At 29.3% G+C, this 16,169-nt stretch overlaps 2 protein-coding genes across 29 annotated transcripts in view; one reads left to right on the top strand and one right to left on the bottom strand.

Moving 5' to 3' along the window:
* Window positions 1-7,155, top strand: part of LOC148619498 (SH2 domain-containing protein 4B-like) — a 28,649-nt gene extending 21,494 nt beyond the window's left edge. For all 5 annotated transcript variants that reach the window (XM_088579464.1, XM_088579462.1, XM_088579460.1 and 2 more), the window contains one exon: window positions 685-7,155. In XM_088579464.1, the coding sequence (XP_088435590.1) occupies window positions 685-804 (120 nt within the window). In that variant the 3' untranslated portion in view covers window positions 805-7,155. The remainder of the gene's footprint in view (window positions 1-684) is intronic.
* A 3,083-nt stretch (window positions 7,156-10,238) lies between these two features.
* The window catches only part of LOC148619497 (cyclin-dependent kinase-like 4), a 32,669-nt gene continuing 26,738 nt past the window's right edge, over window positions 10,239-16,169 (bottom strand). For 20 of the 24 annotated variants that reach the window (XM_088579434.1, XM_088579446.1, XM_088579436.1 and 17 more), the window contains one exon: window positions 10,239-14,247. In XM_088579434.1, the coding sequence (XP_088435560.1) occupies window positions 14,194-14,247 (54 nt within the window). In that variant the 3' untranslated portion in view covers window positions 10,239-14,193. Of the gene's footprint in view, window positions 14,248-15,527; window positions 15,552-16,169 lie in introns of all 24 variants that reach the window. The other 4 variants (XM_088579438.1, XM_088579454.1, XM_088579457.1 and 1 more) reach the window with 1 other exon arrangement.

Here is a 16,169-nt window from a genome sequence, read left to right as displayed (position 1 = left end):
GATTAAAGTGAATTATTGGTAAGCCTGAAATTTCAAGAAGAATTTTGGGTCAAGTAACTGGATCTTTCCAATTACTCCACCTCTTTTCCCTTATTTTTGTCGTCATGATAGAAAAATAAAAATGGATTGCAAATAGTTCTGTTTTAAAAGTGGCACCAACCATATAAAAAAAGAGTATTAAATGGTTCAGTTACCTCAGTCATACATCACATACTTGTATACTGAACGTGTGTCTTGATTTAAATTTACTTTACTTCAATGATTTTCCACGTTGGTTCTAAACATTTGGAAAAAAAAACATGGTGCAATTTTTCTTTGATATAAATTTATATCAGCTACTTGATTTACAAACACCTAACAGAACTTATCATATATCCCAAGTAATAAGTAACAAGTTGTTGGGATATAGTTTTTTTTCTGTCTGTCTGTGTCGTCATAACATGTTGTTGCCTATATAGTGCCTCCATTTTAATGGCATTTTTTTTATTTTCTTCAAACTTTACTGTAGCAATAAAAAATTGGATTTGATTGATTTTCACATAAATTGGTCTAGGGGATCCACTATTTGGGAGGGACTGAACTTTTCTAAAGAGGGCAATTGTGTACACGTTATATTGTCAGCATGCTTACTATGGTTCTTTAATTATTATCTGTGTTAATTACAAATTTTATTTGTTATTTCAGAATAATCCAATAACAGTTGCTGGTCAAGAGAAATTGCTCAAAGCAATAGGACAAACCAAAGATCCACCAGATTACTATGACTTGTTTAAAAATAGACGATCTGAATCTACGTCACTATAAATAGTATTCATACTTGTGTACTTATAAAAGATAAAATTGTAGAGTTTGAACATTTATACTTTTAGTATGGATTAGTAGGTAATATGGCCAGTGTTCAAAAGATTTTGTTTATATGATGGTGAAATCTTTATCAGCATTTCAACCCAATAATATTGAACAAATGTTGAATTCAGAGCATGACATAGGTAAAATATTGATTTCATAATTGTTTTTTTTCCCACTTATAATGAATGTAGTTTTTTTTTTTTTTTTTAAAGATTTTCCAAAGTTGTATGATACAATCTTGTCTTTCAGCAAAAAAGAAAAACATTTTTCATTTGCTTTGAAAAAAAAATTTATTGTTTCATCAAAATTCGTTTTATAATCTTGGTTGCTTTATCAGTAATACATGTTAGAAATGTGTTCACAAGTTTAGATTGTAAAATGAATCAGAACTTGTATATTAGGATAATTTCTAATTTGAGATTATATTTCTAATTTATAACATACATGTATTATACCACCTGGGCAGCATTATATAATCAAAACAGAGCAATATCCTGTAATACCTTACCCAGCTACTGTTAGAAGTAGATTATTTATAGTAAGCTTATCACACTGAAGCATAATACCAATATCCTAAAAAGAGATATACATATTCACTATTTAACTATTTAAACTTTTAGACCTCTGCCACCCTCATTGCTTAACTTTTACCTCTTAGTGTAAAATTAAAAACAACTTTGCCACTTTGTTATACCTGTTAACCTTTGGAACAGTTCTTTTAGGAAATTCTTTGCAATTGATACTGTCTGATTCGGGAGATTTTTATGTAATAGCAGATTTTGGGTGTAAAAGTACAATTATTAAGTACTTTTCACAGAAAATATAGTGATTTAACCAAAAACCTCCCACAAGTCTAACGTTTTTATGTGGGAGATTCTAAAGTTTTCATTGTTTTGTTGGAGACTCCCCCTAATGTGGGTGGGTTAACAGGTATGATTTTTTGTAATGAGTATTGTTCATGCCTTGTGAAAAAAGTGTTAACATCCTGAAAATTAGAGCAAAAAGCTAATGGAAGAATATGCAGTGGTTTAGGCAGCAGTAATTAGATCTGCAGAAAAGATTGGTATGATACTGTATATTTAGATATTAATGCAGCCATTTTTTGGAGGTTTGATCATAGAGCTGGGTACCCAAAAAAATGAGACTTGATTAGTTATTGCTACATTGAAACTTAAGTAGTAGTCTTTGTAAGAATCATGCAAATTTTGTAATATGTGAAACACCCCTGAAAAGGCTACACATTTTTATTTTTAAGTTGCTATATAGGTCTAAATGATGAAATGTATAATTTTTTTATTCCAGTCTGTCTGCTCTAAGGAGATTATCCACATGGAAAATCCAACAGTTTCTAATGTATTATAGTGTGAATGTCATTTACAGATTTATCTCCCTTAATTTTTAATTCTAATATACATTTTATATGATTTTTATCTCCTTAGAACAAGGGTTACATGAAAAGCCATATGTCAATTTCTGTTTACTATAACATTTTACACAAAATATAAAAAAAAATAAAAATATGTAGGCTTTCCAACCATGAATCACTTTTTGCATAATTCTTATCTGGAGTGCTACTTAAATTTTAGAATTTTCATCATTACCATATTAGAGTTCTGTTCTCAGTGTCAACAATTTTAAATAGCCCTACAATGAGCAGTTACATGTGTTAATATACAGTATCAAAATAACACTGTTTGATTCTCACAAAGCCTACACAGTTTAATCAGAATATTGTTGAGTGGTTTTCGTCATCTGATATTAATGTCATGTTTTGAATTTTGTACCATGTATTATTAAATGATGATTGTTATGAAAATGTTCAGGGTATTTACTATTGTGGTTGTAGAACAAAGTTTGACATATCATTTCTAAGGTTGATATTGTTATAGGACTGATTTCCTCTGATTGAAATACAATGTATAACCTGTAGTTTTTGCTCTTGCAAAGTGTTGATTTCATCTACAATCTATATACATTTTATCTAATAGGCACAATACCCAAATGAAAAACTATTGACTGGTTATGTGGTCTGTAATTGATTCTGAATAAGAAATAAAAGTGAATTCAGTGAGTTTTTGACATGCATGGATCACCTTCTGTCTGATTTTTATACAAAAAAAAAAAAAGACTTTAAAACTGCATAGTATTTCAAGTTACTACTGAAAAGTAACATGTATATTTGACCATGTCATTTATATTCTAGAAATGTTCGCTTGTATGCGTAATGTAAACTGACTTATTTTTTAACTCATTAGATAGCTGTAAATTTTTTTAATGGTTTAAAAAAATGATGACGCACTGATAGCCATACAGAAAGAAACCCCCCTTTTATGTTTAATTTGTTTCATAGTTATTGTACTCTATGAATTTTTTTCAGATATTTCAGACAATGTATTGAAGATATTTATTGAATATTTATTGCTATTGAAATGCATAATCAGTTACAAAGTTAATTCCATGATTTCTCAGGCACTGAGGCTTTTATTAGTGAAAGGGTGGGGGTGCCGCTTGGCTCTTTTTTTAAAAAAGTAAATAAATGTTCCAATTTTTTTAGAAAAAAAAATAAATATTTACCCATTGAAAAAAAAAAGCAATGATTCTATATTTTCCCTATTACTTCACAAGGCAGCTTTTCAAATGAAAATATTGATTTCAGTTACTGCTGAAATATTAATTAAAACTTTTGCACTCCCCCTTTCCAGGATAAAAGTGGTTGGTGTCTGAATGGATACTAAGAAAACTAGAAAATAGATCAGTATACAGTTTATACTGACAAGTTCATTGGGTTTCTCCATTGTTTATGAAGATTACACAGTATGGTTGGTACATTAAAACTTTAATTGAAGGATTATTTCAGGTTAAGATTGTTGTTTCACAATGTTCTATTTATTTAATTTTATATGAAGGGAGTTTTTTATATGTCTGGTTTAGACAGGTTCCCTGTTTATTCAGAGTCAAAGTTACTTAATGCCAATTTAATGATAATTACTTGAATAATTTCATTTATTTTTAGATATGGTGTACATGAAATCAGTGTCAGATTTTCAAGCACATATTTATATTTTAATAATGATACTTTATATCATGATTCATATTATGATTGTTGGTTAAATTTAGTGCTATCCTAAACTGTACATGTGTATACAGTTAATGATTCATGCATGTTAGAAAATATATTTTAGTAAGATTGTTTTTAATCTATGCAGTGTTATTTGTTAAGTTTAAAAATTATGATAGTGATATTTCTGCATTGTCTTTGTAATGGTGAAACTGTTGAAAGAAGAGAGAGTTCTGTTTCTGTTTTAGATAACTATGTACTGTTTGAATAAGTGTAATGCTGTTTTGAAAACAAGTTTTCAGCAAAAAATACTACTTCAGTGAAAAAAGCAGTGGTTACCCTTTTATCTGCCGAAGTTGAAAATGACAGGGGCAAAAAGATTTCTGGAGTAACTTGCCTTTTGGAAAAGTTCAGATATCAAAATTTAGGGGCATGTTGAATATTACTTGAGCTTGCCCATCCAGTAACTTTTGGCAAAAAGCTACTTCTAAAATGAGATAATGCCAATAAAGACAAAAATTAGTGTATATGTCATGACATACTTTGTAAAACAAGATTTGAAAAATGTTTTATGAACTGAGATATTAAATCGACTCATCAGGTTTGTTTATAATTATTAAGTAGAACTAGCATTTTTCTCATTGTTGTTAAGTACATGTATGTACAAAGTGTAAATTTAGCTTTTTTACATGTATGAACAAATTTAAGTTACTATTTTTTATATGTTTTTATGTGCAATATTGTGTGTATATGAATTTTTCATGCTTGAGAGCATTATTTTACAGTGAATACCAATTTTGTTCTTAGAGATAATTTTTAAAGACTGAGAAAACCAAATAAGTTCAGTACTGCTTTTTAAATCATCTGCTTTCAGTTAATAATTTTTGTTGTGCCATTAAAACTCATCTTGGATTGCGGTAATGAGTGAAATATTGTCAGATTCTTTCAATTAGAGTATGTTTTTTCAATGTTTTACCATTAGAACTGATGTTTAGAAGCCAATTTTTGTTAAATCAATTTTATCAGTCATTAATTAACAATTCAGGGGCAGATAAATCTGCCAAGATGCTTATTTTTCTAACATTTTATTTAAAAAAAATCCATATTTCTAAATATAGACTGAACGGGTCAATATAAGGGACCATTATAAGAGTAAGAAAGTATTAATAAACATTTTATTTCCCGGAGAAATGTGGTATTGAGATGTAAATTCTTTGTAAAGTTTCAGTGAAGTGCCCACCTGAAGGTTTTGCATAAAATTTACCACACACATAGTAGTACCTGTTTCTTATTGTGGATTAGCTTAACTAAATTGTCATCAACATCTTCTTGATTTTAAAACATAGAATCTCATGAAATATCATATTTGAAAAAAAGTGCATATTGGTGAGTAATGGAACAAATTTTCATTGTGATAAATATGAACTATAAAACTAGTCTGTAAAGAATAATATACTATTTTGTACTATGTACTTAAAATGTATAGAGTTCTATTTGTATATGCATTTGGTATACATTTGTATATGTATATTGTAATTCAACATGTTTGGATATCATGTTCTATGAGAACTGTTGAATAAGAAGGTATAGATATACCCACCTTTTTTTATTTTTTTTTATTTTCCTACAGTTATCCAACAATGCCATGGATTGCCCCACCTTTAACTAATCTTCCATATATCAGTATCATGTGTAATTATGTTCATATTCTTAGTACCACTATAACTTTTAAGGCATACCAATATTAGGCCAATTAAGATTAATTTCTTGGTTTTCAGGCCTCACCTCAACTCTTTTGATGGTGCTCCATTACCCATTTTTGTCGACATTTCAAAAACAAAATTTTTAAAAGGCAATTTTATTTTTTTTTGTAACTAAGAGCAATATAGAAATACCTCCCTCTTTCATTGGTTTCATGAACAATTACATGAAGTTATTGACATTGAATGGTCTTTTGATATAATAGATTTTTGCTAATTTTTAAGTAGCTGTCTTTGTAAGAATCATGCAAAATCTGAAAAATGTGATATACCTCAAAAAAGGCTACATATTTTTATTTTTGTAATTAAGTTGTTTTATGGGTCTGTACTATGAAATGTGTAATCATTCATTCAAATCTGCCTGCTCTTAGGAGATAATCAACATTGAAAATCCAGTGGATTCTATTGTATTTGAGCATCATTTACAGAGTAATCTCCCTTGATTTTGAAATCTACAGTGCATTCTATATAATTTTTAAGTCCTAAGAGCACAGGTTATACGAAAAAACCACATGCTAATTTCTGTTTACTATGACATTTCAAACAAAATATCAAATATAAAAATATGTAGGCATTTTACCCATGAATCACATTTTGCATGATCCATAGCTGGAGTGCTACTTAAGTAATGTATTGTTTGTTAAAACCCTCTGCTGGTCAGGGAAGATAATTACTGATATGCAATTTTGTTTTATTTTTGTGAGAAATAGAAAAAAATATTCCATTTTATATGTAAACAAATTATTTCGGTAACTTTCTTGTCTTAATTATTGCCAGTTTACATCTTTCATCATTGATTTTTGATATAGTTCATAACTCTTTATGATTAAGTCACTTCCAGTTTATTACTTACGTAGATTTCATTTTACATCTTACTTTTTCTGCATAATATTCATTTCTTAATTATGTGGTAACAAGGTCATATATGAATCTAGAATTATTTTGGATTTTAGAAAGTGGGCAAGAAAGTGGTTTAACAAACTAATTCTTACTAAGGGGTAAGTCATGCCCTGACAGCTGTGGGCTTAGGTTAATTTGATAGCAAAAGGCAAGAAAACTTACTTACCGCCTTAGTCATGATGGCATGACCTGCCCTCTTACATGAAGTTCTTTTCATAAAGAATTATTTAACTCACTTTTCTTGAGTGCAAAGTTATTCCAAATTTTAATTATAACTTGTTTATTATAATTTTCACTGCCTTGGAAGCTTCACATGGTTTTGTTTACCTGTTGCTCAGTTATATTGCTTGTTTTTTATCTTTATTATAATATGCATTCTCATGTATACCATATTCTGTTCTAATAAACAGTTGTGTTGCTTTTTTCATGATAGACAGTTTGTTGATAAAAGTATAATTCAACCTTGGAAAGGTTTTATGATTATTTTATATGAATTGAGAGTTGCTAAAACAATTGCATAAGTTGTGTTCATTTACTTGAGAGGCAGTATACTAAGAAATTAAGAAATAAACTGCTATTTGTATCCTATTTGGACTTTGTTTTTTCTTGTGATGATTTGTCAAACTAAATTAAAGCAATATTCAAGACCATAATTGATCTATCAGTGTATTACAGATAAGACTTATTCCATGATCCTGTTCAGATTAACTACTTACAGAAACCTATGGAACAAACCCTATAATGGGAGGCATGTTATAAACCTGTGGTTCATCTGGAACAAACCCTACAATGGAAGGCATGTTATAAACCTATGGTTCATCTGGAACGAACCCTATAATGGGAGGCATGTTATAAAACAATGGTTCATTTGGAACAAACCCGATAATGGGAGGCATGTTATAAACTTGTGGTTCATCTGGAACAAACCCCAAATGGGAGGCATGTTATAAACCTATGGTTCATCTGGAACAAACCCTACAATGGGAGGCATGTTATATACGTATGGTTCATCTGGATCGAACCCTATAATGGGAGGCATGTTATAAACCTGTGGTTCATCTGGAACAAACCCTGTAGTGGGAGGCATGTTATAAACTTGTGGTTCATCTGGAACAAACCCTATAGTGGGAGGCATGTTATAAACTTATCATAAACACCCAAAATGAGGAATATCAAAATGCATTTTTCTTCATCTTACAATTTCCTGATATTTTTTAAAACAAAATTTGCTTTAGTGATGTGGTTCCTCATTGTTGCCTATAAACAGTTAGTTTTGATAGTTTTAAGTTAAGTTGTTCAACTAGACTTTTTACCACAAAAGAAAGGTGAGGATTGATTTTCCACCATTTGAGAACTATGGACCAATAAATGAGCATTTGTTATAAACTTTTAATGAAGTTCTCCAATTCTTGATTATCAATCTTACTAAAATGTGTTCCATTATTAACCTGGATTGACTGTTTTGAGGAGAACAAAAGAACCTTAAGTATTTTTACCCAATTTGCAACTCGGTATTTGGTTTGGTAATTATGGTTATGGTAACAGGCACCAGCAATGAAATTATATCAGATTTGAATGAAACTTTTGAAACAGGATATTGATACATATCATGAGTGCCGGAATTCCACAGCTACTGTAAACATATTAATTTTTGTGGTTGCTAATTTTCACAGATTCTGTCCAATGAGCATATTTGCTGGTACAAATTTTCATGGATTACAAAAATGATAATCATTTAGTGTTAAAAATTCAATTTTGGGTACCATTTTTTACCCTTTTATGTTCAAATATGTTGCTAATTTTCACAGATTATGTCCAATGAGCATATTTGCTGGTACCAATTTTCATGGATTACAAAAATGATAATCATTTAATGTTAAAAATTCAATTTTGGGTACCATTTTTTATGCTTCTATGTTCAAATATCTATGAAAATAAGGAAAAAAAGTACATTGCGAAAATTAATGCTTCAAGTAGATTTAGGGGTTATTGCATAATACATGTAGGTCTTGGTCAGTCACAAAAAAATGACAGAAAATTCTGTAAAGATGGTTTCCAAACAATATCTCAAAAAGTTTACATCTAATTGAATAAAAAAAATATGAAATTTTGTGGAAATATGATTCTAGATGGTAAGTCAAAACATTCATATCCAACTGAAACAAAAGGATATTGTTATATATCATATGCAAATGAAACCTTGATGAATAAAATGTCAAGGACAGTCACAATAAAAATGAGAATGTGGTTTCTTGGCTATTACTCAATAAGTTTCATTGGAACTTAGAAAGATGTAATGGAACACTACTGGAAAGGAATCAGTATAAGTTGAAGAGTGAGTTGTATTTTGAACAACTTATATGTTAACTGGATTTTCGGTACTTGAGCCTTTTTGCCCACTGCCACAATGTGTTGGAGGAACTAAATGGTCTGCATCAGTCTGTCACACTTACCTAGCTCCTCTAAAGCTGTTGCCACTATATGTATTTGATTGTACTTCACCACCATTATGAATTTTCAAATTTTACAGTATAACAATAGTTCTGAGACCTTTTACATTTTTCTGCATTTTATGTATTGGAAGATTTTGTGGACACATGGTTATAAAAATGACAATTAACTCTATAGTATGCATTTGTATTCAATGATAATTTTTTTTCTCTCATTTGTTCCTTCTTGTCTTTGTTGACAAACCCTCGTTAACAGCGTTCCTAGTTTCGTTGTCACAGTATTTTTATTTGGTAAAAGTTTTGAAATCCAGTTAAGGATCTAAGATTTTCAGATTCTTCAAGTTTTATCCAGTAGCCCCCACTTTTCTTTTCATAATTTCATTAAGCACACCATAAGAAGTTGTTGGGGAAGTTTTTATGAAATCCTTGTTATTTCTTCTGGGTTTTTCATAGATAAAACCTATGAAGACAAAACCAAGGAAAAGTCAAGAGAAGTCCCTTTTGCACCAAAATTTCAAATGCTTATATCTCAAAAACAAGCACACTGACCCATCAATTTCTTGTACTTATTTTGTTCTTGCACACAAGATCTTATTAGATTTCACAACTTTTTGACATGCTTGTTATTCTTAAACAGAGCAGGGAATCTCCTTTATATACTATTTTTATCTTCTGTACACATTTTTATTATTATTTTATTATTTTTTAGTTTTGTTATTACATTTACTTATTGCATATATATCCATTAGTTAATACAGATTTTGAATATCTAATGGGCTTTCATTTTTTTTTTCCGTGGAATTGGATGGTTTCATTAACAACTCCCAGGGGCAGAATCCGACAAAGGAGTGGTCCAAGCAGCTTTTGTAAAGGTCATTTCTTTCAACAATCCAATCAAGTTTTAAAACATCCCAATATGTAGTTTTAGAGGGGAAAAAGAAAATAAAAAATTAGTAACACAGCTATCTTAATCAATAAAAAGGAACCAATAACATTGCATGTAGAAGCCACTTCATAGAATATTCCTGCCAACTTTGGTTGATTTAAAGTAGTTGAATAAAATATGTACAGAAATTTGGCCACAAAGAGATGACATAGGCTCATTTAAAAGGTTCACATAAGCCCGAAGGTTGGTACCTTTGTGGTGGATAAAAGTACACTCATTATATCATGTGAGCAACAAAGTCAAGTAATGAATGCAGAAAAACTGAACAAAAATAAAAGGATGTTCAAATTTTAATTATTCCTTCTTCACTTAAGAAAGCACCCAATATGTGAATACATGAGATTTTTTCTCTCTTCATAATAACAAAACAACAATTTACAAATGTATGTGGTATTTTGTGAACAATAATTTCAATTCTATAACAACAATATACTATAAAATGAGTAGTCAATATAATATAGAAACAATAATTTCATTTTTTGTTTTCTTGGCACTTATTTTACATCAGCACACTCATTCACACATTCATCAATACAAATATACATTCAATTTCACATCCTACTCTGTTCAACTTGGGCCAGTTGGTTAAACATGTTTTTGTTCATCTATTTAAGTCACTTTAATGTTTACACTGGGCCAATATTGTATAATACTAAAGCTTTAGCACAACAAATGTAGTTTTGTAAGGCATATGGAATAAAAAAAATAATAATAAACTGAAAATATTGTTTTATATAATTATAGAACATTAATGCTAAAAATTACTTTGAACAGAAATTTTAACTGATAATGGAATAATCACATTTTGAAATGTACATCTTTTTTTTTCAAATATGTAGCTCTTGAATCAGTTTGCCATACTCCTAATAATGTTTAATGTACAATATATTATGGTATATACAAGAAATTTATGTCTTTTTTATCTTAAGATCGATAAAATTCTATCACCTATCGCTGTTGCTAAGCCAGCCATTCGCAGAAATTCTAGTGAGTTAATGAACATAACATAAAATATCAACAAAAAATAAACAAAGAATTACCTCTCAGACAATCAAAATTGAAAAAGGATTTTGTGAAAGTACTATTGTTTGCTGGGCACCAATTTTTGTGGTTTTTGTGGGTATGCCAAACCATGAAATTTGGTTCCCATTGATGAGTATACTGAAAACTTCAAAACCACTAATTCAACAATCCATGAAGTTGTGTTTCTTTCCTGTTCCATGAAAATTGGTATCCACAAATTAAAGTACTTTCATAGTATTGTAAAACAGTTATAAATGCTTTACATTTTTATGGCCCGAGCTAATTTTCTAAAATGAACTTCATCTCAACTCCTTAGTTGCAAAAATTTTTTTACCATATTATTCATCAGATTTTTTACCATCACATATTGTTTGTTATTTTTGACCTTAAAATATGCATTTAACTGTCTATTTTTCTTTGCTTTGTATGACTTCCTAAAAAACAAATTGATATGTTCATGTCAAATAAATTTCAAAACAAAACATCAATTAATATAGTAAATTTCAAAAGTTCTTCAGGTAAAAAAAGTTTTCTGTTATAAGAATACATTTATACATCTTATATTTTTACAGAAGTTAAATATGTTATACAATAAAGAGCAGCGTGTAATTGAAATTATTGATCAACTCAAAACAATTATCACTTCAATATTAAATATCACTAGCAAAAAACCCTATATTCACTACAATACTAGAGGTTTTAAGTCACAGAGAAGACTATACGCAAATGTTTGGCACTCAAATCAAATTCTAATAACAATGTACTAATAGAAAATTCTTTAAAAAATTAATATCTTAACTCAATTTCATTGATATCAATTAAGAGACACTATTGTACTATGAAACTAGAAAGAAATCGTCAACTTGTAAACTAATGAAATCATTGTCATTCTGTTGAATATTCAAGTTTTTATTGCCTTCGAAATGCCTACCTTTGAGTCAACATCAGAAAGAAACTTACTTTACAAACCAGATAAAAGATACACCGAAAATTCCAACATTACATTTTTTTTAATTTCAAATCAACATCATTAAACCCCTAAAACTCGAGAAACTCATTAAAATGTACTTCTTTCCACAAGTCCTAAATTGCATACAAGATTAGTGGTTATACTTATCCTCTTTATTATATTTAACTGCAACACAGTATTAAGTCTTTTTCACAAAGTAGAAAATAGGGTGTCTAATGGGACATTAAATGAAACTCTGCCGAAAACTTTTTTTTTTTTTTTTAAAGGAGGGGGGGGGAGTTAAAAACAACTTAAAATGGCCATAACTTTTGAGTAAATAATCCAATCACACTGAAATTCAAAAATTCAATTTTGACCTGTATTTTATGATACTCAATAACTATACAAGGGTTTGAAAATATCCTCTAGTGTTATCATCTGGAAACCATCAGGGGACGGACAGACAACTTTTTAGAAGGTATCACAAAATGCCTCACCACTTCATGTGGTGGTGATTAGTTTTATTCATATTGTTATGACCCATTACTGTTATAGAAATTTTGTTAATTAAAACAATACACACTTAGTTTGATAAGAATCGATATCAGGATTGTTTTCCACTAACCAGTATGAAACAACTTGCACGAATTCTACTTCCATTTTCGTCTGGTACATTTTCCAAGACAAACCACTTGGTACAAACCAATAATGGAACACAAATCTGTGCTTCTAGTGGAATGAACCATATAATGAAAAGCACCCTAGAGGTTTTAAACAGCCCAATAAGAGTGGTTGGACTGTATCAAGATAAATCTAATTCTAATTTGTCTTTGACATTTTCTAAATGCTAACCAGATTTATTGCATAACAATAAATAAATGATTGTTAAGGAAAACATTGCACATTAATGTTCAGTTAGTAACAAGTGAACAATCAAATATACAGAATAAATAGATAAGCCATTTACAATGCAGAAAACCATAAATGCAATGTAAAAAATAGTGAAAAAAACTTAAGATTTGTAGATTATTCCAATTAGGTAATACTATCGGTAATAAAGGTATTATCAAATTAAAAAAAATAATGTCCTTACTACATAGATGTTTTTGTTCATATTTTCAATGTGTTCAAGTTTTTAAGATGTCTTCTCAGTAAACAGAAAGCAGATGTAAGACTGAGACATAATGGATATCAAATCATAGAGGATTCTAATATTTAGCAAATCAAAATTTTATTTAAGGTACTAAAAATGTTTTTTTTCGTAGAAATACTACTTTACGGGAAAATACCAATACCTGTGGCACCGTGTTTGTGGGATTGTTTCTAAAAAAAACAGCGATATAAATAATTAATTACCATGATAACTTAACAATACTGTAGGGAACGTTTACATTGAAATATATCTATATATATTGTTTCTTTCACAAAAGTGATATTTGTTTTCTTGTTTTTTTAAACACATCTATATTGCATATTGATTCAGTCATCTATATTAATACATAAAATATAAGTGCATTATTTGACACATGAAATAAATGAACAAATGCCTATATATTTTTACACCAAACAAAATTGGCACATCAAGATGATGATCACAAATAATGGCAGGGATTCTATAAGAAGGACCAGTAGGTTTTGATCCTTCAAGACTTCAACAATACTTGAAAAGTCGTAAACTTCTATTTTACTCTCACTGAATGATCTCCATATTTGTCTTTTCTTCCAGTTAAATAAAAAAGTATTAATCAAAATCATGCCAAGATTACTTCAGTAAACCTGAACCCCTGTAGTCATATATATAAATTTTAAATGTCTTATTGAAGTGTAGCAGTCACTCTTTACTTCCCTCATATCACAATATAACTCCATGCTAAAACAATGACAAAAAGAGATAACTTCTGATTAAGCAACCAGCTTAATGCATACTTCTATCCTTTTTAATTTCTTCATACTTAGCAGAGCAGTACTTATTATGTCAACAATCGGAATTAAAATACAACATAACCTTACAAATGCTGTTTGATATGGACCAGAGTTATGCCCCCTTTTCTTCACAAAAATACTGATAATTTGAGTATGCTTTACAAAGTGTAAAAATATAATATTCGAATACCTAAAGTATTTAAAATAAAAAGTTAATATAATTAACAGATCAACTTAAGAACATATTGTCTTTGTAACTGTTCCAGGACAGCATTAAAGACCTTTGCTTTGTTGATTGATAATCCCTGAGGTCTGCGTTAGTTGATTGTTGTACATCATACTTCAGGAAGATTATCATCTCTGTCATGACCATTAGTATTATTGTCCACCTGCAATGAAAAAATAAAAAAAATTAAGTGGCTTCCTTGTATGATCTACAAAAAATCATATCTTTGTATGTTTAAACTAGGATTATTACATACAAAGGCACAATTAGCAAATATTCTTATGAGTACATTAAAATAGTAAGATCCTTTGATTTTAATAATGAATCTTTAACTAAACATCTGAGCTCAAAGATAAAAAATACCTGTCACAGAAATTGCATAATGTATATATATAGTTAAAAATCTTTTGATTGTTAAAGGGATACATATGTTGATGCTTTTAATATCAATATGCAATGGTTTGATGTCAAAAAACAATGCTAATGATTTGAAAGCATTTAATAGTACATATTTTCATTGTTTTCTTTGTCAATTCAAAATTTCAATTATCAGACAAAATTCAAAATATGCTCTTTCCAAAAAATTGCTGATATGGAATAAACAAATACTAAATCTACAATCATATATGACTTTTTAATTGACTAAAATTGATACTCAAGAAGAAACGGTTCTTACCATAATAGCAAAAATAAGATTTACTGGTAAAATATCATTTTACCTTTAAATCATACGAAAAAAGGGATGACATATACATCAGGCCAATAAAAAATTCTTGGTTCTCAAGCCCGCCCTTGTCTTTTTGATGGTGCATCATTACCAGTTTTCATCACCATTTCAAGAAAATAAAAGTCAATAGACACCTCTTTCAAATTTTATTTCTGCTTATAAACAATGTAAAAAGCACCATCATCACTTTTTGAGGTCATTTAACTGGTAAAAAAGGTAATAATTGCCTTCAATGTTTTCATGAAAATGGCCAGAGAACTAAGAAATTTAATTATGAATTGCCTTTTGTGTGTGTGTTGCTTGTTTTTCATTATCGTTGTCACTTTAACCGAATACTTTCAACTGATAATAGACACATTTAAGTTCAGATTAAATCTTACAGAATGAACAACAACTTTTATCAGCAATGGACAAAAGTCTGCAAACCATTAACACAAGGTCTAAGGTTGGGAAAAGAACTGGAAATGGGAAAGGTCATTGTTAATTCTTTATAAATTTAGTTTCATGCACTTAAATGAGAAACACTCAGTATAAGATATACTGAATTAAATTATCGTACTGTGAGGCATTCAAGGAATTCAAGGTATACATTCAAACATTAACTCCATTAACATTCCATTATTTGTATGGAATTCAAAAACACAGTATTATTTGTTTAGTCTGACATACATGTACATGCAGTCAGTGTGCTAAATATTGGAATTCTATACCAATACCTTTTATAGGCCAATCTATAACATCTGAAGGAGAGCATTACTTGTTATTACCAACAATTCAATGATAATTGATTCAATTTAAAAGTAATAAACATTATGTGTCGTGAAAGGTGCAACCCATTCTAAAACAATTTACATAGATGTATAATAAATCATTCTAAATGCTTTATATTTCAGGGTAAACGAAATGTTATGTAGCACATAAATTGAATTGATAAGCTTTATAAATATTCAAACCATAAGTGTTGCAATTTAGGATAAATGCATAAATTTGAATATCAGACCCAAATATATATTCTGCCTTGGTACTAAAAGATTGAAAAAAAAATCACTCTTAAATACCCATCTGTCAAAAGTTATTCCTTATTCACATGTATACTTATGTTGATATGCATTCAATGCAAATCAAATGAGAATTCAAAGCCACAAACACATTCACACATAAAGATGAATGTAATTCAAATTGATTGGTGTTAAACCAGCACATTATTTTATTTACATTGGTATTACAATTTTGATAATGTACATTTGAACTTGCAATGAAATTATTAAGTCAACCCCATAGCTGTTTACAAACGTGAAATGACTGTTATTCACATACATATGTGAATGATCTGAAAATTCGAATTCACATAACAATGC

Source organism: Perna viridis, chromosome 4 (assembly GCF_037379345.1).
Source record: "Perna viridis isolate PV_CMFRI_1.1 ecotype Kerala chromosome 4, ASM3737934v1, whole genome shotgun sequence".
NCBI classification, from domain to species: Eukaryota; Metazoa; Mollusca; class Bivalvia; order Mytilida; family Mytilidae; genus Perna; species Perna viridis.
The sequence above is the reverse complement of the archived record's forward strand: the minus strand, read 5'-3'. Positions and strand labels throughout refer to the sequence as shown.